The following is a 25,108-nucleotide window of genomic DNA, read 5'->3' on the forward strand; positions in this document are numbered from 1 at the left end:
TTATATATTGCTTGGTTAGGTTTACTAATATTTTGTTGAGTATTTTTGCTTGTATATTCATGAGGGATATTGGTCTGTAACTTTCTTGTGATGTCTTTGTTTGGTATTGCTGTCAGGTAATAATGGCCTCACGGAATGAGTTGGGAAGTGTTCCCTCCTATTTTTGGAAGAGTTTTTGAAGTATTAGTATTATTTCTTCTTTAAATATGTGATAGAATTTACCAGTGAAGCCATTTTGGCTTGGACTTCTATTTGTGGGACGATTTTAAATAATCAATTCAGTTTCTTTAGTTATTATATTGGTCTATTCAGAGTTTGTTTTTTCTTGAGTCAATTTTGGTAATTTGTGTCTTTCTGGGAATTTATCCATTTCATCTAAATTATCTAATTTGGCATAAAGTTTTTTGTAGTATCCTTTATAATCTCTCTAATTTCTGTAGGAGTTGGTAGTGATGTATTACTTCCTGATTTTGGTAGTTTGTGTCATGTTCTTTTTTGCTTGTTGGTTTAGTTAAGGGATTGTCAATTTTGTTTATCTTTTGAACGACAACTTTTCCCTCTTCCATTGAATTCCACTCTAATCTTTATTTCCTTCATTCTTCTTGCTTTGAAGAATGCAAGTTTACTTTTAGTTTACTTTTCTTTTTATAGTTTCTGAATCTTACATTATTAATTTGAGTTGTTTCTTTTCTAATATGGGTGTTAAAAACTATTTATTTCCCTCTAATCACACCTTTAACTGCATCCCATAAATTTTTATTTTTGTTTGTTTTTATTTTTATTCATTTTTGTTTGTTTTTATTTTTATTCAGTTAAAAATATTTTAAAATTTCCCTTGTGGTTTCTTCTTTGACCCATGGATTATTTAGTAGCGTGTTAATCAATTCCCAAATATTTCAAGATTTCCCAAATTTCTTTTTGTTGTTGATTCCTAATTTAATTCTGTTGTGTGCTTTGAACATATTTAGTATGATTTCAGTTCTTTAAATTTGTTGAGACTTGTTTTATGCTTGTTTTTGTATAGCCTGTGACCTAAGAATGGTTTCTAGATTATTAAAGAATTGTTAAGAAGAAGAAGAATATATGACAGGTAGTATGTGGCCTGCAAAACCTAAGGTATTTGCATCCCACTTGGTCATGGTGTATAATCCTTTTTATATGTTGCTGGATTTGCCCATTTGGGTGGGCAGAAAAGGTTTGCCAACCCTTGGCAAAACATATAGTCTCTTTTAGACAATACTCCATGTGCCTTTGAAAAAATTGTATATTCTGATGTTGTAGGGTGTCATAGGATCTCTGGATTTCAGTTAGATGAAGCTGGTCAGTAGTGTTCAGATCTTCTGTATCCTTGCTTATTTTCTTTCTAATTGTTCTATCAATTATTGAGAGTGGGAGATTGAAGTCCCCAGCTACTACTGTTGAATTATTTATTTCCACTTTTAGGTCTGTTAGTTTTTGCTTCTTGTACTTTGGGGGCTCTATTGTGAACAATTCAGTAGCATTAAGTACATCCACAGTATTCTGCAAACCATCACTCCTATCCATTTTCAGAACTTTTTCATCATTTCAAATAGAACTCTGTACCTATTAAATAATGACTCCCCATTCCCCCTCACCTTACCCCCTTGGTAACTACCATTCTATAATTTACATTAGGATTCATTTTTTCTATTAACATTCTTTGGGTTGTAACAAATGAATAATGACATGTTATAGTATCATATAGAATAGTTTCACTGCCCTAAAAATCCTCTGTGCTCTGCCTGTTCATCCCTCCCTCTCTCCTAACCCCTGGCAACCACTGATCTTTTTATTGTCTCCATAGTTTGCCTTTTCCAGATGTTTTGTAATTGGAATCTTACAGTATGTAGCCTTTTCAGATTGGCTTCTTCACTTAGTAATATACATTTAAGTCCCCCACCAACCATGTCTTTTCATGGCTTGATAGCTCATTTCTTTTTAGTGTTGAATAATATTCCATTGTCTGGTGTACCACAGTTTATTTATCCATTCACCTATTGAAGGATATCTTGGTTGCTTTCAAGTTTTAGCAGTTATGAATAAAGCTTTCTATAAACATCTCTCTGCAGTTTTTGTTTGGACATAAGTTTTTGACTCCTTTAGGTAAATACTGAGGAACACATTTGCTGGATTGTATGGTAAAAGTTTGTTTAGTTTTGTAAGAGGTCAACAGACTGTCTTCCAAAGTGGCTGTACCATTTTACATTCTCACCAGCAGTGAGTGAGAGTTTCTGTTGCTCCTCGTCTTCACCAGTATTTGGTGTTATCAGTGCTTTGGATTTTGGTCATTCTAATGGTTGTGTAGTAGTGTCTCTTTGCAATTTTAATTTGCATTTTCCTGATGACATGTAATGTGGAGCATCTTTTTATATGTTTATTTGCCATGTGTATATCTTCTTCAGTGAGGTGTCTGTTCATGTCTTTGACCAGTTTTTCTCATTACCTTGTTCATTTTCTTGTTGAGTTTTAAGAGTTCTCTGTATATTTTGTGTAACAGTCCTTTACCAAATGTGTCTTTTGCAAATATATTCTCCCATTCTGTGGCTTGTCTTCTCATTCTTTTGACGGTGCCTTGGTGTTGTATCTAAAAAGCCATCACCATATTCAAGGTCATCTAGATATTCTCCTCTGTTATCTTCTAGAGTTTTCTAGTTTTGTATCATAGGTCTGTGATCCATTTTTGAGGTAATTTTCATGAATAGTGTAAGATATTGTGTCTAGATTCATTTTTTTGCCTGTGAATGTCAGTTGTTCTTATACCATTTGTTGGAAAGACTGTCTTTTATCTATTATTGGGGAAATAACCAAGATCCTTCATCAAAGATCAGTTAACTATATTTATGTGGATCTATTTCTGGGCTCTCTATTCTGTTCCTTTGATCTCTGTTCTTTTGCCAATACCACACTGTCTTGATTCCTGTAGCTTTATAGTGAGTCTTTAAGTTGGATAGTGTTAGTCTTCCAGTTTTGTTTTTCAATATTGTGTTGGCTGTTCTGGGTCTTTTGCCTCCTTATGTAAACTTTAGGATCAGTTTATCAATATCCACAAGATGATTTGTTGGGATTTTTATTGGGATTTCGTTGACTCTCTAGATCATGTTGGGAAGAACTGACATCTTGAGAATATAGAGGCTTCCTACACATGAACATGGACTATATCTCTATTTAGTTTTTCTTTGAATTCTTTCTTTAGAGTTTCATAGTTTCCTCATATAGATTTTATATCTATTTTGTTTGGTTTTTACCTAAATATTTCATTTTTTGAGTGCTGATATAAATGGTAATGAATTTTTAATTTCAAATTCTACTTGTTCATTACTGGTATAGGAAAGTGATTGACTTTAGTATATTAACCTTACATCTTGCAGCCTTGCTATAAGTGCTTATCAGTTCTGGGAGTTTTTTTGTCAGTCATTTCAGATTTTCTGCATAGACAATCTTGTCATTTGTGAACAGACAGTTTTATGTCTTCCTTCTTGATCTGTATACCTTTTATTTCCTTTTCTTGTCTTAGTGCTTTAGCTAGGATTTCCAGTGTGTTGTTGTAAAGGAGTGGTGAGCACATCCTTGCCTTGTTACTGATCTTTGCAGAAAAGCTTCTAGTTTTTCACCATTGAGTATGATGTTAGCTGTAAGTTTTTTGTAAATGTTCTTTATATCAAGTTGAAGAAGTTCCCCTCTATTCCTAGTCTGCTAAGAGCCTTACTTAGTTTTTTAGTTCAGATTTTTGTTTAAAGTAATTTTACAGACACTGGTATAGTTAAGTCTTTCAGTTTGCTGAAACAGAGGTTTGTCATCTCAAATTTAAACCTGGATTAGATTCTGCTAGAAAAATAACTTAAAATGTGATGTTGCCTATCCGTGTATATGTATAATTTTGAAAATTGTTATGATCAAGGTATTTCTGATGTTTGTTTTTTTGAAAACAAACATACAAACAGACTGAAAGTCAGGAAGGACAGTGAGACAAGTGAAATATCTGAAAATTTTCTTTTTCATATAGTGCTTGGGTTGGGTTAAAGGAAACACAGAGTCTGGAGTTTCTGATAATCATTAAACATTTTTTCTGTCTGGTTTGTTCACAGATGTTCAGCCTGTTGCCTATGAAGAGCCCAAACATTGGTGTTCAATTGTCTACTATGAATTAAACAATCGTGTTGGGGAAGCTTTTCATGCATCTTCTACTAGTGTGTTAGTAGATGGATTCACAGACCCTTCAAATAACAAAAGTAGATTCTGCTTGGGATTGTTGTCAAATGTTAATCGTAATTCAACAATTGAAAACACTAGGCGACATATTGGAAAAGGTAATTTTGTCATTTTCCTACATTCAGTTGAATTCAGTCATTTGTTGTGCTTGCTATGTAGTCTGCATTGTGTAAGGTTCTGGGGCATACAAAGAAGCTTAAGGCATGGTCCTGCCCTCAAGTTGCAGATGTTGAAGAATGTATTAAGTAAAGACAGACTTCTTTTCTTTATCCTACCTATTTTTTCTTCATAGTACTTAGGGTCTGAAATCATACTATTCTGTGTTTATTTTTTAAATTTTCAGTCTTTTTGACTGAAATACAAGCTATACAGAAATTTGCATTGTTCACAACAAATCTTCAGCAACTAGAACGATGCCTGGCTCATAGTACATACACAAGAAATATTTGTAGAATATATGAATGCTAGTGAAGGATTAAAATTTTTAAATTATGATATCTGTGGAATATTTTGGGTTGATGACTTGAAAGAATTTCCATTATGTTGGAGGAGCAGGGTTACTGGTAGGAAATCCAGTTTGAATGACGTAAGTCTTCAATGGCTTCACTGCCACATCTCCCACCTTTTAAATTCAGGTAACAGGGTTTTATTTATAATTCATCCTACAAGATAGTTGCCATAGCAAACAAGGAACTTTTCACATTGCAGTGAAATGTCTCACGCATCAAGCGGTCAGAAAGGAAACCTATCCCAGGTAGAGCTATTTGCCTCTCTTTTAAGAAGTTTTGTTTTTACCACTTGCTACTTTTTGCTTCTTTGACTTGAGAAAGTCTTGGTCCAAATTAGGAACAAAAGGTAAAAAACTTTAATTGTAATATGATTTCTTATAGAAGAGATTCAGAAAAATAAATAACTTTAATTGTAATATGATTTCTTATAGAAGAGATTCAGAAAAATACTATGTCCAAAAATAAGTTGGAAAGAAAGTTTCCATCCTTTTTTGACTGAACTGTCAACTTGCCATGATTTTTTAGGTAAAATGCCTCACTTCTATGCATTGATTTTTCATTCTGCAGTAGAATAATTTAACAGAAATCTACTTGGTGAATTCTTAAATTCTAGAATCGTTTTCCCCTTTTTTCCTAGTATGCAGTTCTAGGATCCTTTCTTCCACGGCTCATTTTTATTGGCCCAGAAGCAAAACATAGTTTTTAATGTCATAGCCTGAAACCAGTCTGTGACTCACATGTGTGTACTACGATGGTCTTTTTAGTACCATTTGCAGTAGAGAAAAGTTGGGAACAACTTCAGCTCTAGTATATAATTTGAATTTTTAAATATTGAACATTCATATATTATTTATATATTTTTTAAATACCCAAAACTTTTTTTTTTAAAGGAAAGTAAAATAAATCTGCCGTTTAAAGGCTTTTCCTATGACCTGAAATTACATATGTGACTTAGCTTTTTTTTTTTGTAAATGCTGCAGGCCTTTCCATTAGCAAAAAGAGTGCAAAACTTTTTGCCAAACAACTATTCATGATAGTTGATAGCACTAAGAATTCCTTTGAAAGGACTCATCATAAGGTGCTTTTGGGGGGATTTTTTTTTTTGCCATCGCTTTCTTTCATAGAGATGATAAATGATTGTTGGAAAAGAAAAAAAAACCCTGAGAACTGATAACCTAATATGCTGCCAACTTGAGGCTTAAGTCTTAGTTATTTGAGGATCATTTTAGATTTAGGCACATTAACCTCTTGATTATCTTTGGTGGCATAAGGCCATCTAGTGGTAGCTTCTGTCTGAAGACTTGCTGTAGTTTAGTAGTTATTCTTGGTTGTACCTCATACAACTCCCTCGGTTTCATTATACTGCTTTGTTGAGTTTACTCTTGTAATGCCTGTCTTTTTAAGGTGTTCATCTGTACTATGTTGGTGGAGAGGTGTATGCAGAGTGCCTCAGTGACAGCAGCATATTTGTACAGAGTAGGAACTGCAACTTTCATCATGGCTTTCATCCTACCACTGTCTGTAAGATTCCCAGCAGCTGCAGCCTCAAAATTTTTAACAATCAGGAGTTTGCCCAGCTTCTGGCTCAGTCTGTCAACCATGGATTTGAGGCAGTATATGAGCTCACCAAAATGTGTACCATTCGAATGAGTTTTGTCAAGGTGAGTGGGTTGTGACCTGTAGCTTAATTTGAGTCACTGTAAATATGTATATTATATGTCTGTAGGTTATGATTTTAAAAAGTCTTTGTTAAATGAAAGGTACTATTTTTTACCTGATTTAATAGGTTTTTAAATAAAATTCTTGAATTTATAACTTAAACCACATGATTGGTCTAAGATTTTATTTTATAATCCAGACATTATAAAGTGCTCAATATTGATATTGAATAGGGGCTGAGTTTATAAAAGGATTTCAGTTAAAGGCCAAATTGCTAGAAAGCATTTAATATTAAAATTGCTTTTTAAGTTCCGTAGCTTCAGCAGTTTCAATCATTAGTAGATCCCATTAGGTTGACTTAAAGAATTCTTTACCATACTAAAATTATTTTCCTTGTTTTAAGCTCTGTTATTAAGGATTTGCAAAGTTCAAAGAACTTTTCAAATTTATCATTTGCTCTTGACCTAATTTTATTGGTATTCCAAATGATGGTGCATAAGCAAAATTTAGAAAGAATTTTAGTGTTATACTTCAGCAACCTGTTCTGTACCTGCTTGTTCCTTAAGGATTTAGCCAAAGAAGAGCAATTGTCAAATGCTCTGTGTAGGTTTTTTTTCTTTTTGGCCCACAGCACCACAGCCCAGTATTTTCTTGCTATAGGCTTTGTTATAGGCCTGTTTATGCAGCAGTTTATCAATAGCCCTGAAGGCATTTCCCTTGCCTTCTATAGAAACATGGCTTTTGCATATTCAATATAGTCTCCCAATCCACCCTCATCACAGCTGCTTACTTTTCCTGGGCCAGGACTACTGTAAGCAGTAAAGCAGAGAGCTAGATAAATTCAGGCAAATAGAAGTGAAAAAATTCTGTTTTACTCTTCGGAGTTTTAGGCTAAAGTGGTCCAGCTCAATTCATCCCAGTAATTTCCCATCTTAAAGGATAATGATATGTGACTGCCACTTTAATTACATTTGTATGCATTGATCAGATTTACAACGCCTTATCTGATGTTTAAAAAAAACCCTGAAAATCAATAACTTTTTGTTTACAAAATCTGATGTGAACTTACATGAGGCTGTATTTGAGTTTTATTTATCCCATTAAGAGAGAATGTAGCTCACTGCAGAAATATTAATATTTTAATTATGAGGTATTGCACCATTATTAACTTCCTAAAAGTAAAAAAAAGAAAGAATTCTGAAACATATCTTGCTCCAAGGGTTTCTATTAAGGAATTATATGTTATTATAATGATGCAGCTATTGTGTTGCTTTTAATTTCATGGTGAATGCTAAGATTGGTTTTGTGATAGTTTTTCCTTTAGGTATGTCTGTATATCTCTACTGTTAAAGTTTATTTTTGTTAGTGTGTTGAAATTGGTTTTGACTGGTTGACAGTTTAAAAAGTGGCTTGCCATATTATCTGTTCATTTTCATAGGGCTGGGGAGCAGAATATCACCGGCAAGATGTTACCAGCACCCCATGTTGGATTGAGATTCATCTTCATGGGCCTCTTCAGTGGCTGGATAAAGTTCTCACTCAGATGGGCTCCCCTCTAAACCCCATTTCTTCTGTTTCATAGTGCAGAATTATTCTTTTCCAGTTATATTATTAGTGGACTTGTTTTAATTTTAGGGAAAATTTCAGTACAGATACTGTGAGCTTACATGGAAAACAGATATTACAGCTTATTTTTTTTCTACATAATTGTGACCAATACATTTGTTTTTGTGATGAATCAACATCTGTTTGTATTCATGTTCATGTGATTAACTCTCAAAAGTGTTGTGAAAGATGCAGAGTGAATATTGTGCCCCCAGTTCAGAAGTTTGGCATTGATCTTAAACTGGAACATACTTTTGCCTTATTGTCCCCTCAGTTTTTTTATTTGTTAAATTTTTTTGGAAAAGTAATACATCACATGATGAAAATTATAACAGTATAAGAAGGTGTTCAATGAGAGTCCTCCGTTCTATTCTTGATTCTCCAGAAGCTGTACTTCTACCAGTTTCTTAGTCCCACCAATTTTAAAAAAGTATAATTCATTGTTTTATAAAAGCATATGGTAGGGGCTTAAAAGAAACTATAAAAAAAAAGTCTTTTATTTGAAGGAACACTATACACTGCTCTAACAGGTAGTGTTCAGTAAAAGCCAAGTGATAGTTTTCTAAGTGACATAAAATTTACATTTAATACAGCTAAATGTTGGTCAGTGCATTGTGACTTCACTCAATATTATCTTTTGTAAAATATTTCCTTTTTTAAAAAAAACTTATTGCAAACAATGGATCTCCAGTATATGTCACTTACTCAAATCTGTCATAAGTACTACTTTATAGCTAGTGACAGTGCATGCACGGCCTTGTTCAGCTGTGTTTGCTGCTTTTGGCCAATGTTGCAAGAACTCTAATTTTGACATGCATTAATCTTTTATTTTGCACTTTGATGGGTGACAGTTTTTAGAGTAACCTTTTGTGAAACACACTCAAGCGACTTGGACTTAGATGTTCATCCTTGCTTCCTTGGTACCCCTTTTGTATTAAACACTGCAATTTATAGATTACAGTTATAGGAAGTTATACTTTTTCTAGCTTTTGTTGTATTTTCAACCTAGATTATAAGACTGTTATTCTGTAGCTCCAATTGAAGGTGCCTTTTTAATTCCCTGCAGGATGATATTAATGTTGAAAAATCATGTACTTCATCCCATTGTTCTTACTTGCGTCTGTTTCCCCATGCAAGGACCTGTGTCCTGTATCCATAGGAGCCTCTTCAGTCTGGCCCCAAGGATGAGGCCACCTGTCTGATGCTTAAATGAATTGAGCTAGCTGATTTGAAAACATTCACATATCAAAGAATACAGACTATTCTCTCAGTTACCATGGGTGCTCTTTTTCCATTTTTTTTAGCACCTATGTGGATACTAGTCTCCACAGTCCTCAGAGAGGAAAGACATGAAAACTCTAAAATACTCATTTAATCAGTCATGCTTAAGGGCTTTGAGTAGAGGACTCTTAACCTCTTTTTCTAGGGAGCAGTCAAATGGATACTTAGTTATGGCATGAAGAACAAATACATTTTTTGGGAAAAAAACCACCTAACTTACCTATTAGAAGAAGCTTATTTTCCAGTGCCTTTTAAAAATATGTGGAGCCATGTCAGTCTTCTGTTTAAAATGTTAGTTTCAGTTGACTTTCTACTTTGCCCTTTCTGCTCTTACGAGGAAAAAAAATGCATTTTTTGAGGAAAGGAGAATGCAGTTCCTTTTGTTTTCCATAACATTATTTATTGCTTTTATAAAGTGCAGCCAATGGATGGTTTTAGTTCTCTCAGATGAAGTGCCATATGTGTTTCAGCTCACAGTCCTTTGCTAAGTAAAAGGGAGCTTTCTGACAGTCACCTGAGCCTTAAACGTAAGTTTTACATGACATGCATTCTCAATCTTCCAGAATTGTGTCAGCCACACAAAAGAGGATTATTTGCTTAGTGATAGAACTTAGCTATTTACATCATTCTTTTACTTAGGCTCATGGCACAATCTTTGGAAAAATTTGTAGAAAAACTACCTAGGTTGACTGGCAGATACATGTAATCAACTTCAGTGGGCTTGAACTGGTGGAAACTATTGAATTGTTTTATTGATGCTTACAACTGAGTTAATTAAAAATTGTTTTTATTCATGTAACAGCCTTTAGAGTTAGCAAGATTTTATGTGATTGGCTTTTTCTGTGTTTTCTCTAAGGAGCTGTGTCTCATGAATGACAGTACTGAAGCTATTAACTGGTAAGAGTTTCATGTAGAAGTATAATAAGCCTGTTGTATTTCCAAAAAGTTGTTAACTCTACACCCCTGGGTTTTATATGAAAACTTCATTCAATCCAGCTGGTCCTGTAATTCCTGAGGATGCTCAGTACAGGAATGGATGGGGAATAAAAACTAGCCAGTGACATTAAAAAAACTAAGTAAAATTCTACCAATGAAAAAAGCACCTCTGAAGGAAACCATTTCATAAAATTACAGTTTTAAGCTTTTATTTAATCTCCAGAATGGTTTATAGTCAAATTTATGAAAACATCATCACAACCAGAATAATCACATTTTATAGCATGTACAACATTTAAATAAATATATGCCAGCTGAAAAGATAGAGTCTGGGAATAATAAAATTACAACCAGTTTGGTAAATGCAAAAAGAGGAATAGAATCAAAATTAATCTCAGTAATGTATTAAAGCAACAAAAAGATACTGACTGGAAAAAAATAATTTAAGAGGTGCATTTGACTAATATCTCTACATAATTACCTGGCTTACGTTATGGAATATAAACTAGTAGGCATGTTACTGATCTACTGAAGTGAACGTTTTTTCTTTAGAGAAAATTTAAGGAAGACATCAATCTAAATGTCAAATATATATATCAGACTATAAATCACTTTTTACATTTTCTTGTTATATAAGTAAACTGTCAATATGGTAATAGAATTGTCTGGGTTTCTGAGGTGAAATCCACAGTAAGATTGCTGTCAATAGGTAGTTCAATAAGTTATACTTAATAGTATGGAAAGAGGGTGTAGCTATTTTATACTTTTCATAACATTTGAGAGTAAGACATTCTTTTAGGATGTAAAATGATCAGTAAGTATTCAGATCTGAAATCTATTGTTAAGATAAGGACTGGGGCTCACATTATATAACCTTCAGTATTATCTTAGAGTACCTGTGGGAAACAGTTCCCCTGTAATAGTGTTCTTTTAAAGGAGAAAGTTTATACAAAAATGAAATCATGCCAGTAGCAGAGAAACTCTAATTTCAAGTTTGATAGTACCTGTTTAAGTGTTGTATTTCTATTACAGAGAGCATCTAATATACCATTTTAGTTCCATTTCTTTATACTTTTTCTAGTTGCTTGCTTAATATTACTTTGGATCATTATCACTCTCCCACTTAAAATATATTAATATCTTTTATACTTTCTGAAGAAGGAAAAATCTTTTGATAATTATTAAATTCAGCTTCCAATGATGATTTAAATTTTGGACCTATTAACTTTTAAGAGGCTCAGAGCTCTTCCTTGTCTTATTAGTTAAATCCTCACTTAATCTCTCTGGTAGGAATTATGAATGTGTGTCCTCATTATACCCATCAGCTAGATAAGCAAGAATCTTTTAAGGTAGTAGATAGCCTGGTGGTTTTAGAAGTGTTTGGTGATTTTTATTGGCGGGAGTTTTCCTAAGTATTGGTTTATGGGCATCTCCTCAGATATTCAGTAGCGCAGCTTTTTGGGTGGTAATCTCAGGTTTGATGCCTGTTTCCCCTGGAGAGTAGCATTTTCCTCATTAAAAGAGGTGGGACTGGGGAGGTTTACTTCTCACAGAAGATGCATGTATGGAGAGAGAACTTGAGGCATTTCTTCTGTGTAAACAATTCTATTCAATACCTGCTAAACAGAAACTTAGCTAGTTCTTTGTAATTCACTGGATTGAAGTTTAGCACGTCCTAATTGCAAGAGGTAAGAGTATTTGTCAAGCCTTTGTTATATTGGATTTTTCATAATAGAAACTTCTCTTCTAAAATGCAGTTATTATAATTGAAGTGTTACCCTAAAATTGGATGATTTACAAAAACCAATGAGAAGGACTTTACATATCAATTTTTTTAAAAAATAAGAGCTTATGCTGTAATATTTGCTGGTAGCAATTGCTGTAGAACAAGTGTTGAGTTGTTTTGTTGAAAATATCTAGTCTCAGAGCAGGATTCTTCTGTTATTTGTGACAGAGTGAAAAAGCTTTGTGTGGTTCTCGTCCAAATAATTCAGGTCTTAAAATTCCTAAAATCGTCAAAACCATTGTCTTTTAAGGATTTATTTGAAGATAACTGTTTTTTAAAAGTTTGAAATTTTGTGTAGAGGTAGATTTTTTTTTACCCCATTGATAGGTAGTGCCTTCTTAATACTAGCTGGTGTTAGCTATAACAAAACTCCAGTGAGGCCAAACAATCCCAAGTAAAGAAGAAATCTTTTAGAGTCAGATTTGCCCTTCTAATACCATTGGAGATGATGTTGCTTTGATTTATTCATAAAGTATTTTAACTGTAGGGACTCTTGGAGATAATAGTTGGGCAAGTGCTTTTCTTTTCAACGTGGTTGGTTAAAGTTGCATTTTGAAAATCACTTATGTTAAAATTGGGTAGGACTGTAATCATGAAAACTGGGTGTTTGTATGTAATCCTGCCCATGTTCTCTTAAAAAGATATTTCATATGCAGATGATAAAGACCAAATCACTGGCTGCACTCTAGGTCTGCTTCTTACTTGTACTTGTTCTCCTTCTGTTTATGTTGTAGAAAATGAAAGTCTAGCAACATGCTTCAATTCTGTTATCTTTTTGATACTTATAAAAATGTATTAGGTTTTACTATATTGTGCTTTTCAAAGCCATAACTCTTAAGAACTTTGTTTTTGGATATTGTTTGCTAATACTTTATTTTAATAAATCTCAAAATCTGCTTAATGTGTGTTTTTGTTTGTTTTGGGGGCTATTCTTTTTTGATTTAACATGTTTCATTGAGTGAAGTTATAAAAAAGGATGAGATTATCAGTTGCTGTGATCGGCTGTGTTATCTGTTTGTGCACTAGCGATAGAAAATGAATATACTAGGCCTTTCCACCCAGCATGAGGTTTGCTCAGAATGATCAGTATGTTTCTATTCTGTTTATAAGAGAGTTGATGTGTTTTTCTTTGTTAGTTTAGTTTTGTTTTGAAAAAGGATTTGAATTTAGAGTCTGGGGTTTTTTAGTTTAACCACTAATTTCCCTTCTCTAGCTCTATCTAAAATTAGAGGTCTTGACCAGATGATTGAGAGATAGAATAGTTGTTAGCAGAGCTGGCTTTGGAGTCTGCTTGCCTGCATTTGGGTCCTGGACCTCAGAGCTTCCTTAACTCTGTGCCCTTAGGCTTAACCACTCTGTGCCTCAGTTTCCTGATCTGTAAAGTAAAAGTCTACTTGTAGGATTTGGGGGAAGATTAAATAAAGTAATACAAATAAAGTACTTAGTGCCCGCCACATCAGAGCTCTTTTATTATTATTATTATCATAACCATCATCTCTTACCTTTCTGCTGCTGCTTTGAATCAGAGGAATTATTTCTGATGCTACTTGACCTTAGTAGATTAATCCTTGATTACCCACTTTGCGAATTAGCCTTGTTTTTCTTAATTTTCTCCTTTTAAAAAAAGTTCAAAATCACAGATTAGTTTTGTCATCCCCACCAAGTGCCTGCCTACTTTGACCACCTTCTGTGTTGTATATACAAGAAAAACAAACTTATTCTAATTAGAAGGGGATGGTGAAAATCCATGTGTCCCCACTAGAAAAACCCAAACTAAATATTTTAACCTGAAAGAATAAATATAAAAGCTCTTATTATTCTCTATAGAGAAAGGCTTCATCAAAAGAATCCATATCTGCAAATCAGTTTCTTCTTATGCTTTTTTTTTTTTATTTCAAGTGTAAGGCATTTAGTAAGGTATTTAGTAGCAGCTTCACTGTTTTAGAAGCATACTTTAAAAACATTTGTTCTGGCAAAAGATCTCAGTGAACAGTGAGAGGTGGTGTTGGCTTCTCTCATTTAAGATAACTAGTTTTCAAATTGCCATAGCCAAAACAGTTCAGGTGACAGGGATCAATTGTGACATCTGTTTCAATTTTCTTTTAGACACAAGAACTCAATGGCTAATGCTATTCCATATTACAGCAGTTTTGATGCAATTCATATTTTATAAATATTTATAAGAAGGCTATCAGTGGGCTATAAGAAAGTATTTTCCCCCCATTTAACATTTTAAATATTACTGTGTTTTTTGTTGTTGAATTTGTAAGCCTATTTTAATAAACTGACTTTTGTTAAAAAAAAAAAAGTCTGTGTTCTTTTGGTCTAAATAACTTTTTGTGGTTGTATTTTAAAGGGGCTATAGGGAAAATATAAAGAGTTTTTGGCACCTTGCTTAACCATCTCCATCTTAAAGTATGTTGCATGGGGGTGGAAGGAGGATTTAGTTTGGTGGTTAAGATTATTGTATTATCAATATTGTTTCAAGTGGATGTGTGTATAGTTGCTGTGAGGGGTGTTTCCTGAGGCAGTTTTTGATGTTTGGGATGGATTTTGAAAGCCTTCTTATCCTTTTTCTTAATCTCTTACCCCTTTCCTGTCACCTTTTATTTCATTTTAAATAATAGTTTTATCTGAGATAAATGCTGAGAATTTTAATAGTACAGGAAAGTATGAACTAAAAATCCCAAACCAATAGTGAACCACTAAACATCTGTGCATGTATCCTTCTAAACTATTCAGGTAGTCATTCTACATCCGTCCTTTCCTTTCTTTGACAAGAATTTAGCTGATTATGGGTGAAGCTATAGCTCCTTTTTTGAAAGGGTTCTAAGAGAAATTGGTTTGGTTCCAAAGTGTTTCTTGAATTCTGTATCCCCAAGAGAGCATTGTCCTCTGAGCTGTCTCTTATTTTGTTGAATGGCAGACCTTTCCAAAACATATTACATCAAGCTTAGCTCTCCAGATATTTTAATGAGACTGCTGAAGTGACAGAAGAAGCCAATTGGGATTAATCTGGGAAGGCTTTCAGAAAGAAAGAAAATAAGACTTTGGAAAAGAAGGAGAAAGAAAAAAAAGTTTTTCATTCTCCATAGCATTTATCACCATCCAACATCCTACATGTTTTATTCCTTTGCCCTGTTTATAGACTGTGTCATCTCATGGGAATGTAAGCTGTGGCCAGATATGTGTTCCCACTGCTAGAACAGTTTTTGATATATTGTAAGCAGTCGAATATTTGTTGAATGAATGAGAGTACTGAAACCAGATATGATTTTTTTATACTAGAATTTAGCTTTAAATTATGTAATAAGACAATACTTAATTGAATGGATTGGAGCTCTGTACTTTATTAGCTCTCTTTATTACCCACCTCATAGGAGGAGAAAGGGGGAAACTCAACTAAGAACATTCATATTTATTCTTTCTCTTTGAGCTTTTGGACCTTTGCCCCAAAGTTATCAGGCTCCTGGATTGTTGCTTAGAGAACCTACAAAATTAACAGGCAACTTGGAGCTTTAACCTGTTGACATTTAATATTTTCCCAGAGAATCGAAAGGGCACAGTTTCCTTGATGTATTTGACAAGAGAAAATAACAACAACAAAAAAGTGTGCTTTTTAGTTCATAGCTTACAGGGGCAGCAGTGTTAAGAACCCTGTAGTTTGATTTTAGTGCCCTGGTTTAGATTCCATAATATCACCCCCAACTGTTGTGCCTGAGGGTCAGGCCTTTAATTGCATTCAGGTGGGGCACCCTACGCAGTGCCTTTGAGAAACAGAACAGTGACCTGTGTTTGTACTTCAGAATAAAAGATTAATTTTGCTGAAGAGTGCGTGTGTGATTGTGGGGGGAGAAAAAGCAGAGGAGGGTTTGAAGGGCTATGCAGACATTAGTTAAGATTAATGGTAAACATCCCTTGGTTGTCTTTTCTTTACATAAAATTCTATGAATTTTACATAATTTGTGTAGGCCAAGTTAGTGATGGCAGTGAAGGTGAAGATGCTGAATGCAAGCACAAACTCGTTATGTATGAACAGGAAGCCTGCAAAGATGATCTTCATATGAAAAGAAAGGTGCTGTCCTTTTACTGTCTGTTTAATAAACTGCTAGAGGTTTACCATACCCATTTTCTCTCTCCTTAATCGTTGAACACCTCTGTCCAGCTGCATACCACATTTTCCAGCCTCCCTTTCAGCTGTGGCTGGTCATGCGACTAAGCTCTGACCATTGGCATAATAGCAGAAATGATACGTGTCATTTTGGCATACTGCTCCGCAGAGGAACCCTCTTGCTTTTTTCCCCTTCCTTGTGGCTAGAATGCAGATAGGATGGCAGGGACTAGAGTAGCCACCTCAAAGTGGACACGGGAGCCAAGGGACGAGGGTGACAGAGTTGTGCTACTCTTGGAAGGTTATGTGGAAAAGAAACTTGGAGTTGGGGAGTGCTCTTTGTTGTAACAGTCAGGCTGTAACCTGGTGAGTCCTTACTTGCTTCTTCACTTACTCTCACCAGACCTTTATTGCGTGCTTACTGCAAGTCAGGCCTCAGGCTCGGCAGCAGAGCTGTCGCAGGGAGTCATTCCTGTCCTCATGGAAAGCGAAACTATAAACACAGTTCAGTGGTTTCAGTCTCTATCTAGTTAGGGTTATTTGATCAGTTTTGGAGGGTGGAGGAGGGGCAGAAATGGAGAATCAAGGAGACTTTAAAAAATAGGCTCGGGGCTTCCCTGGTGGTGCAGTGGTTGAGAATCTGCCTGCCAATGCGGGGGACACGGGTTCGGGCCCTGGCCTGGGAGGATCCCACGTGCCGCGGAGCAACTGGGCCCGTGAGCCACAATTACTGAGCCTGCGCGTCTGGAGCCTGTGCTCCGTCCGCAACAAGAGAGGCCGCGATGGTGAGAGGCCCACGCACCGCGATGAAGAGGGGCCCCCACTTGCCGCAACTAGAGAAAGCCCTCGCACAGAAACGAAGAACCAACAGTCAAAAATAAAAATTAATTAATTAATTAATTAATTTTAAAAAATAGGCTCTGCTCCTGTTTTTCCGAATATCTGGATTTTTTTCTGGTCCTGCGTGAGCAGTATCAGGTTGTTCATTCGTTTAACTAATATTTGAGGGCCTATTAGATGTCAGGCTGAGGATAAACTGAATAGAACAAAAATACTTTCTCTCAAGCAGCTTCATTCCGGCTGATGGAGACACAAAATAAGACAAATAAAATATATAGGGTAGTGGTAAGTTCTAAGAAGAAAAAGTATGAAAGGAAGATTTGAAATGTCAGGGGTGGGAGGAGGAAGATGGCTGAAGGTTTAGATCCAGAAACCAGAGACGGTCTCATTGAGAAGGAAATCTGTGATCAAAGTCCAAGAAGAGGTGAGGGAGTCAGTATGTGAAGTAGTGATTTAGTTGATTCTTAGTCAAGGCAATTCAGAAAGCATATGAATGACATGGTAAAGATCTCAGCTTCCCTGCAGGAAAAGGAGTAATTCAAGCAGAAATAGCTAAAGGTACAAACTTTTAAATTGCATGTTCTTTAGTCTCTGCAGGATACGATAATAACTGAAGTGTTACATAGATGGAGACAAGAAATGTCAGTTGCTAACAACTTTGTGGATTACCACCTCCAGGAAACAGGCCAGTTGGAGGCCCGATCAATAAGGAGCGTTCAACTCAGTATTTCATCTGATGCAAGTTTAGTTTAAGGCAGCAAATCAAAGGTGAAGTGTTCGGATGAAGAACCCGCAGGCAAGAGTTTACCTTAACCTCTAGCTGTCTTTCCATTATATTCCAGTCAGTAAATACTTATTCAGTGTCTGTTTTGTGCTTAACACTATGCTGGGCCTTAGGAAAGCAGCAGTGAGCAGAGCGGGCACATGCTGTCCCTGACCTCATACAGCTTACACGGTAGTAGAGGGGAGACATTAGGCCACGAACTACAACGCAGTTACTTGATAGCTGCAGTAAGGGACCTGATCGGGGGCTGTGAATGAACATAACTGATCTCCTCTGAGAACTCAGGCAGATCCATTTTGAGGAAGAGATATTGAGACCTGAGGGATGAGGAGGCATTAGCTGGATGAAGGAGGAGGGACAAGCAGCTTAGGCAGAGAGGCTTTAGGGATCAACAGGCCACTGTGTCTCAAGCCTGGAGTGCAAGAGGAATGTGAGGGGATGAGGCTGGAGAGGTTGGTGGGGGCCAGAGGATGCTGCATCTTGTAGGCCAAGGTTAGAGTTTTGTTTTAAATCCTGAGAACAAGGAGAAGCCACTGGAGTGTAAGCTGGGGCTGGAGGCAGATACTGGGGTCGGACACCTGCTTTGGAGAGAGGCAGCAGTGAATGCTGGGCTTTGAATTCAGGTCATGTTGGTAGAGATGGAGGGGAGTAGATGGAGCAGAGTGGTGTCTAGGATGGACTGCACATGGGAAGATGAAGAAGAGTTCGGGGTCAGGATGACCACCATGTGCTTTTTACTTTGGGCAACCAGATGATGGCTCAGTTTACTGAGATGGAGAAGACTGGAGGAAGGTCTAATTTATATGGAAAGGTGATGAATTTTAGTCACTGAGGGAAAGCAGTTGCTATTTTTGCTGCTGCAAACACTTCTGAAATGGTCATCCTGATGGCGAATAATGATAGCTCACATTCGAGCACTTACCACATGTCAAACATGAGCTGAACACTTTACCTCCAGTGTCCCCCACAATGTTGAAAATCCCATGAGCTAGGTACTGTTATTGTCTCCATTTTACAGATGAGGAAGCAGGTTTTCGGAAATCCAGAAGCATGAGCATGGCATGGAGTGGATGGCCAAGGTCAGGTTACCGGGCTCCAGGACTCTGGCTCTTGTTCTCTACATTATGCTGCTTCTCCTGGTTCCTGGCATCTTTAACCACTTTCCTAATTTCTACCCTACCCACCCTCTTACCCCCCATCAGAAATGTGTTCTCAACCCTCTCACCTGCCCCAGTGACTGGTTATGGAAGAGCAGCCCAAACACCTATGTCATGGGTCCTATTCCTCAATTTAGCCTGTAGGCCCAGCCCTTCCAAGGTAATTCCAAGACATCATGGGCTTGGTGGAAGAACAAAGGGCAGGAGGATGTGTGTGCATAGATCGACCTTCCTGATATCCATCTAAATGTCCAGTTAGCACGTCATAGTCCACTTACCCTGCATATCAGCAGGAGACAGACATGAACTCAGCCACACCCTTTCCAGGGGAGAATCTGGGTCTAGGTCCCACATGACAAAGGACCCATTACTGCTCAACTAGTCTAACGCTAGCCTAGAGATGAGAATGAAATTATTTAGGGTCACAGTCCTGGCAAAAAGCAGAACTCTAGTCCAGTTCCTCATACTGACCCTGCTCGGTTTCTAGATTTCCAGCTCTACATGGTGCAATTACTTAGGAATTTCTTCCAGAAGTATCGGTTCATTTGAAGTGGCCAAGCCTTTGGCTTAGGTGGCTAAGACCACTGAAACCTTGTAGAGACATCAGAAAGATGGTTTCCACGTTGTCTGCATCTTAGCATTTTTTAGCTTTAACCTCTTGATGCCTTGGGACAGTATTGTATTAAGGGATCCCAAGAGCCTCCTGGATCACTCTGGCTTCAACTGGTTCTGGTCCAGGAACTTCAGGTGACCTCTAAGCCAGAAGTCCACTGATAATCCCCCTCCTCGCATTTTTTTGTGGTCACGATAGAGCTGTGGTGAGAGCACATCCTGTTTGTGGGTCAGCTTCTCCCTTCGGCAGCGCTGCCTCAAGCCTAAGGCTCAGTTACAATAACAGCTAATAAATTTGAGTGCTAGCATGTTACACTGATTATGTCATTTGACATTCAACCCTGTAGAGCTAGGTGATATAATACTCATTTCACAGATAAGGAGACAGGCTAGGATAGATTAATTTGCACAGGGTCACACAACCAGTGAGCAGTGGAGCTGGGATTTAAAGCCAGACAGACTCCAGAGCTTGTGCTTCTGACCACTCTGCATACTGCCTTGAGATCTATCCATGGGGAGATGTGGAGGAGGCATACGCTGCCTCTACATTAGTCTCTTACCCCTCACAGCCCCCAGACTAAAGCTGAAGGGTCCTGCATATCAGCAGTGTGTGATTTCATTATGCCAGCCGGGGCTCTCATACCTCCTTAAAATTTATTCCATTTAGTCTTCTCTGCAACCAAGGGTCACATGCATTAGCTGAGTTACCATTACTATAGGCTAGAAAGGTTTGGCTACATTTCCAAAAGCCAGACTGTTCTGTGAGGTTATCATAGAATTAGCTCCATTAGGGCTTGGTTGGTGTTAGCTCTCCAAGACATGGGTAATCAAGCCCAAGATGAACCCTCAGCTGCTCATCTCTGCTGCTTCATGGGATAGGAGCAGGAGGGGATCTTGTGCACTGGCTGAGGAGAAGTGGTGGTGAGGAGCCCTAGCCTGAGACTGGAGCCGTAGCAAGTCTTTTCCCAGCCTCAGCTGGGGTCCTTAGACGGGTTTCAGTGTCAGCCCTCACAAAAAGTTTGTAGAATTGTGTGCCTGTATGCATTTTGCCAGACGGGCATCCTTAGTATTCTTCAGATTCTCAAAATCTGAGTGACCCCTAAATGGTTTAAAACTACTCGATTAAATAATCTACCAAATCTCCTTTTAGTCAAACATTCTCTAAGCTCCAGTGTCCTAATGAGCCAGGTGACTCCTGAAACTTTTAAACCACCATAAAGAATTCTCCCTAGAATTAGATTAACTTTGAAAATGGTCAAGGTTGTCACAATTCTTTCTACTCCCTCTCAGGTTCTTTGAAATCTGCTCCTCCAAGCTGGGCTTATTCATCCATTGCTTTCCTGCTGTCTTTTCCAGAGCTGGCCTCCTGTCTACCTTGGGCAGAAGTGCTGAGCAGCTGCCCCCATCGCCTGACCCTCAGGCCCTTCCTTCACCAGGTGGTTCTGGTCCAGAAAAGGCTCCTGGAAGGGCTCAGGCCCAGAGAGGCTCTGAGAGCGACGGAGTGGATGCCAGGTGGGAGGAACCACCTCACAGGGAAGGACTCCATGGAGCCCTATTAGAGGGAATTTTTTTTTTTTCAGCAGGTGAGGCAGCAATTCCTCTTTGAGACCCACTCGGAAGACACTTGCCAGAGCAAGTAACTGACTGACCCTGGGGAAAGGTGGAGCTGGAGAGGAGCGAGCATCATTAAAACTGACCTGGGCCACAGCGAGGTGGGAGGCGTGCTGTGCTTGGGTCTCAGCCTGCTCAGGATCGCCCTGCCCTTTATCACCCTTTCCCAAGTGGCGCAACCAATGACCAGAGCGTCGTCAGCACTGGGTCTAATTCGGTGAGGTTTTATTGTAGAAATGCGGCCCCTGGAGATGGAGGACACTATTTCCTGACCACAGGGTGCTGCAGGTGAGACCCTGCGCCTCTAGACCGGCTTCCCCTTTGCGCGTGCGGGCAGAGAAAACTGGGTCCTCAGACCCGGGCGGGACCCATTGAAACTCGCGTCCCCTCCTTCCCCAGGGGACGAAGCTTCCGAGAGCCATCATTCCCAAGTCCGGCTGAGTTCACAGTCAGATCCTAGTGGGACCCTCGGTGCCAAAGAGTGGGAGAGGTGGTAACAGCCGCAGGAAGACGGCCGCAGGGCCGGGGACTCCGGACAGGCAGCTCCCCGGCTGGCTGCGCGCTCGGGTAGTTGCGCGCTCACAGCGCCTGCCCCTTGGGTGTGCAAAGTAGGGAAGTCAGCGGGCGGCGAGGAAGGCTCCCTTGTCCGGGCGGGAGCGCCGTCTTGCAGGAAGGCACCCCCCGCCACCCCCCTCAAGCTGGGCCCACTGTCCAGGGAAGAGAGAGTCCTCCGGGGGAGCAGAACCTTAGTTCCCTGCGGCTACGAGGATCGGGACCCTCTGCAGCCTCCTAACTCCTCCTACTCCCTTGACGCCCAGGGTGCTGTTCAAGGGCGGGAAGGGTGTTGGGGGTCAGGGCGCAGTGTTCCCAGGGGCGTCAGGTGCACCCTGCCTGGCTCACACCGACTGCTGGTGGCGAGACCGGGACCGGGCGCCTGCCGGCGTGGCTGGCTCCGCCGCTACACCGGCCGCATCTTCCAGGGCGCGCGGGCGTCCCGCAGCGAGCGGTCGTGGGGCAGCGCGGCGAAGGCCGAGTGGCGCAGCTGGCAGCCGATGAAGAGGACGACGAGCGCCACGGAGAGCAGCAGCAGGAAGAAGAGCAGCAGGTAGGTAGGCAGGTCGGGCTTGGCGGCCGCGCCGTCCCGCATTCCGCGCGCGGTAGCCAGCTCCAGTGGCAAAGCGCCCTCCGCCTTGACCGTGGCTGCCAGGGCCAGCGCGCCGCCTACCGCCGCTTCGGGGCCGCCCGTGGCGTTGAACACGTCGCCGTACATGGCCCGCGGGGCCGCCGACCCCGGCCCGGCCGCCTCACTTCGCTTTGTGCCGCCCGGCGCCGCCCCGCGCTTCCATGGCGCGCCCTGCTCTTCCCGCTACGGGTGACTGACCGCGAGCCAGGTGCCTGCGGGGTCGCCGGAACCGCGGAGCCCCCGGGCCGCCGCCGCTCCGTAGCCAGCCGCGCTCAGCTGCCCTCCCCGCGGGGCGGTGGACCCCACGGCTCGGGAGCTGGACGGCTCGGCGCCCGCGACCCCCGGACTTTTCGGGTTTCTCGCCGTCGCTACCCGCGGTCCCGAATCAGCGACCCGGGTTTACGGCCGCCCTCTCAGCTCGGACCCCAGCTCCGGTGAGCTCCGGGCTCCGGGGCGCCCCTGGGCTGCGGCGGCGGCGAAAGCTGAGCGGTGAGTGCGGCCGCAGCTCGGGGTCCCTGCCGGGCGCCGCCAGAAGCCGAGTGCACAGAGGGCGCAGGCGGGGAGTCCTCCGCGTCCTCCCGCGCTGCCGCCGCAGAGTCTCGGAGCAATTCTGCAGCCTCGAGTCCCTGTTGAGATGCCGGGTGTGCGGAGAACCTGTCCCCGCTGGCTTCGGCTGCTGCGCTCCTGTCTCCAGCTGGAGGCTGAGCTCTGAGGCGCCCCGCGCTCTCAGGTCCAGGTCCGGGGGGTGGGGGTGGGGGGGTTGGAGAGGGGCGGGACTGGCGGCGGCTGTCCCCGGGGAGCGGCTGCGAACCAATGAGAGCTAGAGAGGACAGGTATGCACCTCCCCCCCATCCCGCCCCCCCCCCCCCCCCCCCCCCCCCGCCTGGCCTCACTTCACTCACGGACAGAGGGACACACAGAGAGGGAGGGAGGAAAAACACAGGGTCATGGAAAGACAGACGGACAAAGAGACGATTACAGACCTGTGAACAGAGACACGCAAAATAGAGACAGTATGGACAGCAAACCGGTTCAGAGACCAGGCTCAGACAGGCATGGATAGCTGTTTTTGTTCTCGTGGACATTCTCCCTCCCGGCACAGCCTGGTTGGCTCCCAGTCCCAAAACTGGGTAGTCTGGGGAGGGCAGGGAGGCCCTGGTCAAGGGCAGAGGGCTCCCAGACAAGCTGGGGCTAGTTCCGTGGGCCCAGGCTCCTCTCTAGCTGAGGGCACATGTGCTTCCCCACCATGAGCTCACTTTCTCAGCGCACTTGGCCTGTTCTGCTCAGGCACAGAGGGCAAGAGGAAGACGTGATACTGGCAATGGCCCACCTGCCCTTGGCAGCCCTGGCAAAGGCTTGGCGGCCAGGACGGGGTGAGCAGTCAGCAGGAGCAAGGGGGTGTCTCCTTTCCAGGAGTCCACACTCTTCACTTCCTTTGCGAAGTTTTCCAAGCCCCCCAGATTAAAATGGGAACCAGTGACCTGGCCACCGCAGCCCCTGCACTCTTCAAGAAGCACTGACTGCCCTGGACTGTCATGGTCTGGCACAAAACTGAAGGAGGCAATTGCCCTCAAGGTTCTGCAAGTGTAGGGTCAGGAGGGAGTGTGCCTCCTTCCATTTTGCACCCTGGGCACCTCAGTCCTCACCCTAGTCCCAGCTCTGAGACCCCTACAGGGTCAGCCAAGGTCACAGCCTTGTCTCCCTCCCCCACACCTCCTTCGCCCATCAAGGCGTACAGGATGTGGGAGATCTTGGTGAGCACCGGCTGCAGGAGCCTGTGGGAAGATGAGTTCGTTATTCGCCTCTTCCCCACCACACCTCGCACCTGCCCACAGGCTTAACAAGAGCAAGCAAGGTGTGCAAGGCCATCCTCGGCCAGAGCGCATTCCCACAAAGCCCAGCTCAGCCCAGGAGAAACACCTCTGCAAGCTCTTTGTATAACACTGAATTGTGGGCCTGTCCTGACCCTACAGAGAGTTTGACTGCTTGCTAAGTGAGGTGCAGAAATGCTCCGGAGACCCTCCTCAGTGTTTTCCTGTAGTTCCATGGACAGGCCTGTGGGGAGCCTCCCTGAGCGTGGGGGTGGGTGTGGGTGTGGGGTGGAGAGCGGGACCTGGCAGGACTTAGCATGACCCCATCTGCCCACCTTGGTCCTGGGGCGCTGCCCAGTGTGCTCCAAGGGCATAGGGCCCTGAGCCCCTGTGCCCGGCTGCTGCTTAGGCCAACTCCTCATTTTCCAGATGGGAAAGCTGGCTCCGAGAGGGGCAAGGCTCATCCATGTAAGCACACGACAGCCTCCACGTAACAGTGATGCAGCAGCCGTGGATGTGGGCTGCTCAGGCAAGGAGCAGAGTCCCTTTCTCTGAAGGCCTGAGCTACTTGGGATAAGCAGTTTACTCAGCCAGAAGGATCCCAGGGATGTTATGTGAAAGCAGAAGAAGCTTCCTCAGGGACACTGTCAGCCAAGGGGAGAGGCAGCATGTGGATTGGATGGAGGGGATTTTATCCAGGTGAAGCCCCTGCTGTCAGTAACTCTCTGGGTCTTGAGTTTTTTGTTTGTTTTTTAAGGTAAAACAAAATTAAAATTTTCTTTTTCATTAAAGATTGTGCCCATCTGAAATATATACAATGAAGAAAAACATCAAAATGTTTTTGGTTTGTAGCTTAGTTTGTGGTTTGGCCTGGAACTTCCTCCATGTTTGTGTGGGGAGTCATGGTGGCCCTGCTGACCCCCGCTTCCTCTCTACCCTGCGCATGAGGTCAGGTAAGACACCAGGCAGTGGCAGGAAGGCTGGGTGGCTCAG

At 41.2% G+C, this 25,108-nt stretch overlaps 2 protein-coding genes across 2 annotated transcripts in view; one reads left to right on the forward strand and one right to left on the reverse strand.

Annotated features, from left to right (window-relative positions):
* SMAD5 (SMAD family member 5) overlaps positions 1-12,903 on the forward strand; it is a 50,216-nt gene extending 37,313 nt beyond the window's left edge. Inside the window, exons 5-7 of the mRNA XM_068535932.1 lie at positions 4,107-4,328; positions 6,144-6,400; positions 7,837-12,903. Coding sequence (XP_068392033.1) covers positions 4,107-4,328; positions 6,144-6,400; positions 7,837-7,980 — 623 coding nt within the window. The 3' untranslated portion in view covers positions 7,981-12,903. The remainder of the gene's footprint in view (positions 1-4,106; positions 4,329-6,143; positions 6,401-7,836) is intronic.
* Positions 12,904-21,374: 8,471 nt separating this feature from the next.
* On the reverse strand, positions 21,375-22,439 carry SMIM32 (small integral membrane protein 32). Its single transcript, XM_068534450.1, has one exon. It carries the CDS (start codon positions 22,389-22,391, stop codon positions 22,080-22,082), a length of 312 nt encoding a protein of 103 aa, XP_068390551.1. The 5' UTR covers positions 22,392-22,439; the 3' UTR covers positions 21,375-22,079.
* Positions 22,440-25,108: the final 2,669 nt, after the last annotated feature.

The sequence above is a fragment of the Eschrichtius robustus genome, chromosome 2, assembly GCF_028021215.1.
Source record: "Eschrichtius robustus isolate mEscRob2 chromosome 2, mEscRob2.pri, whole genome shotgun sequence".
Taxonomy (NCBI): Eukaryota; Metazoa; Chordata; class Mammalia; order Artiodactyla; family Eschrichtiidae; genus Eschrichtius; species Eschrichtius robustus.

Bases quoted from the DNA above. Each gene is read 5' to 3' on its own strand.
- SMIM32 (XM_068534450.1), bottom strand. From the start codon at position 22,391: ATGTACGGCGACGTGTTCAACGCCACGGGCGGCCCCGAAGCGGCGGTA.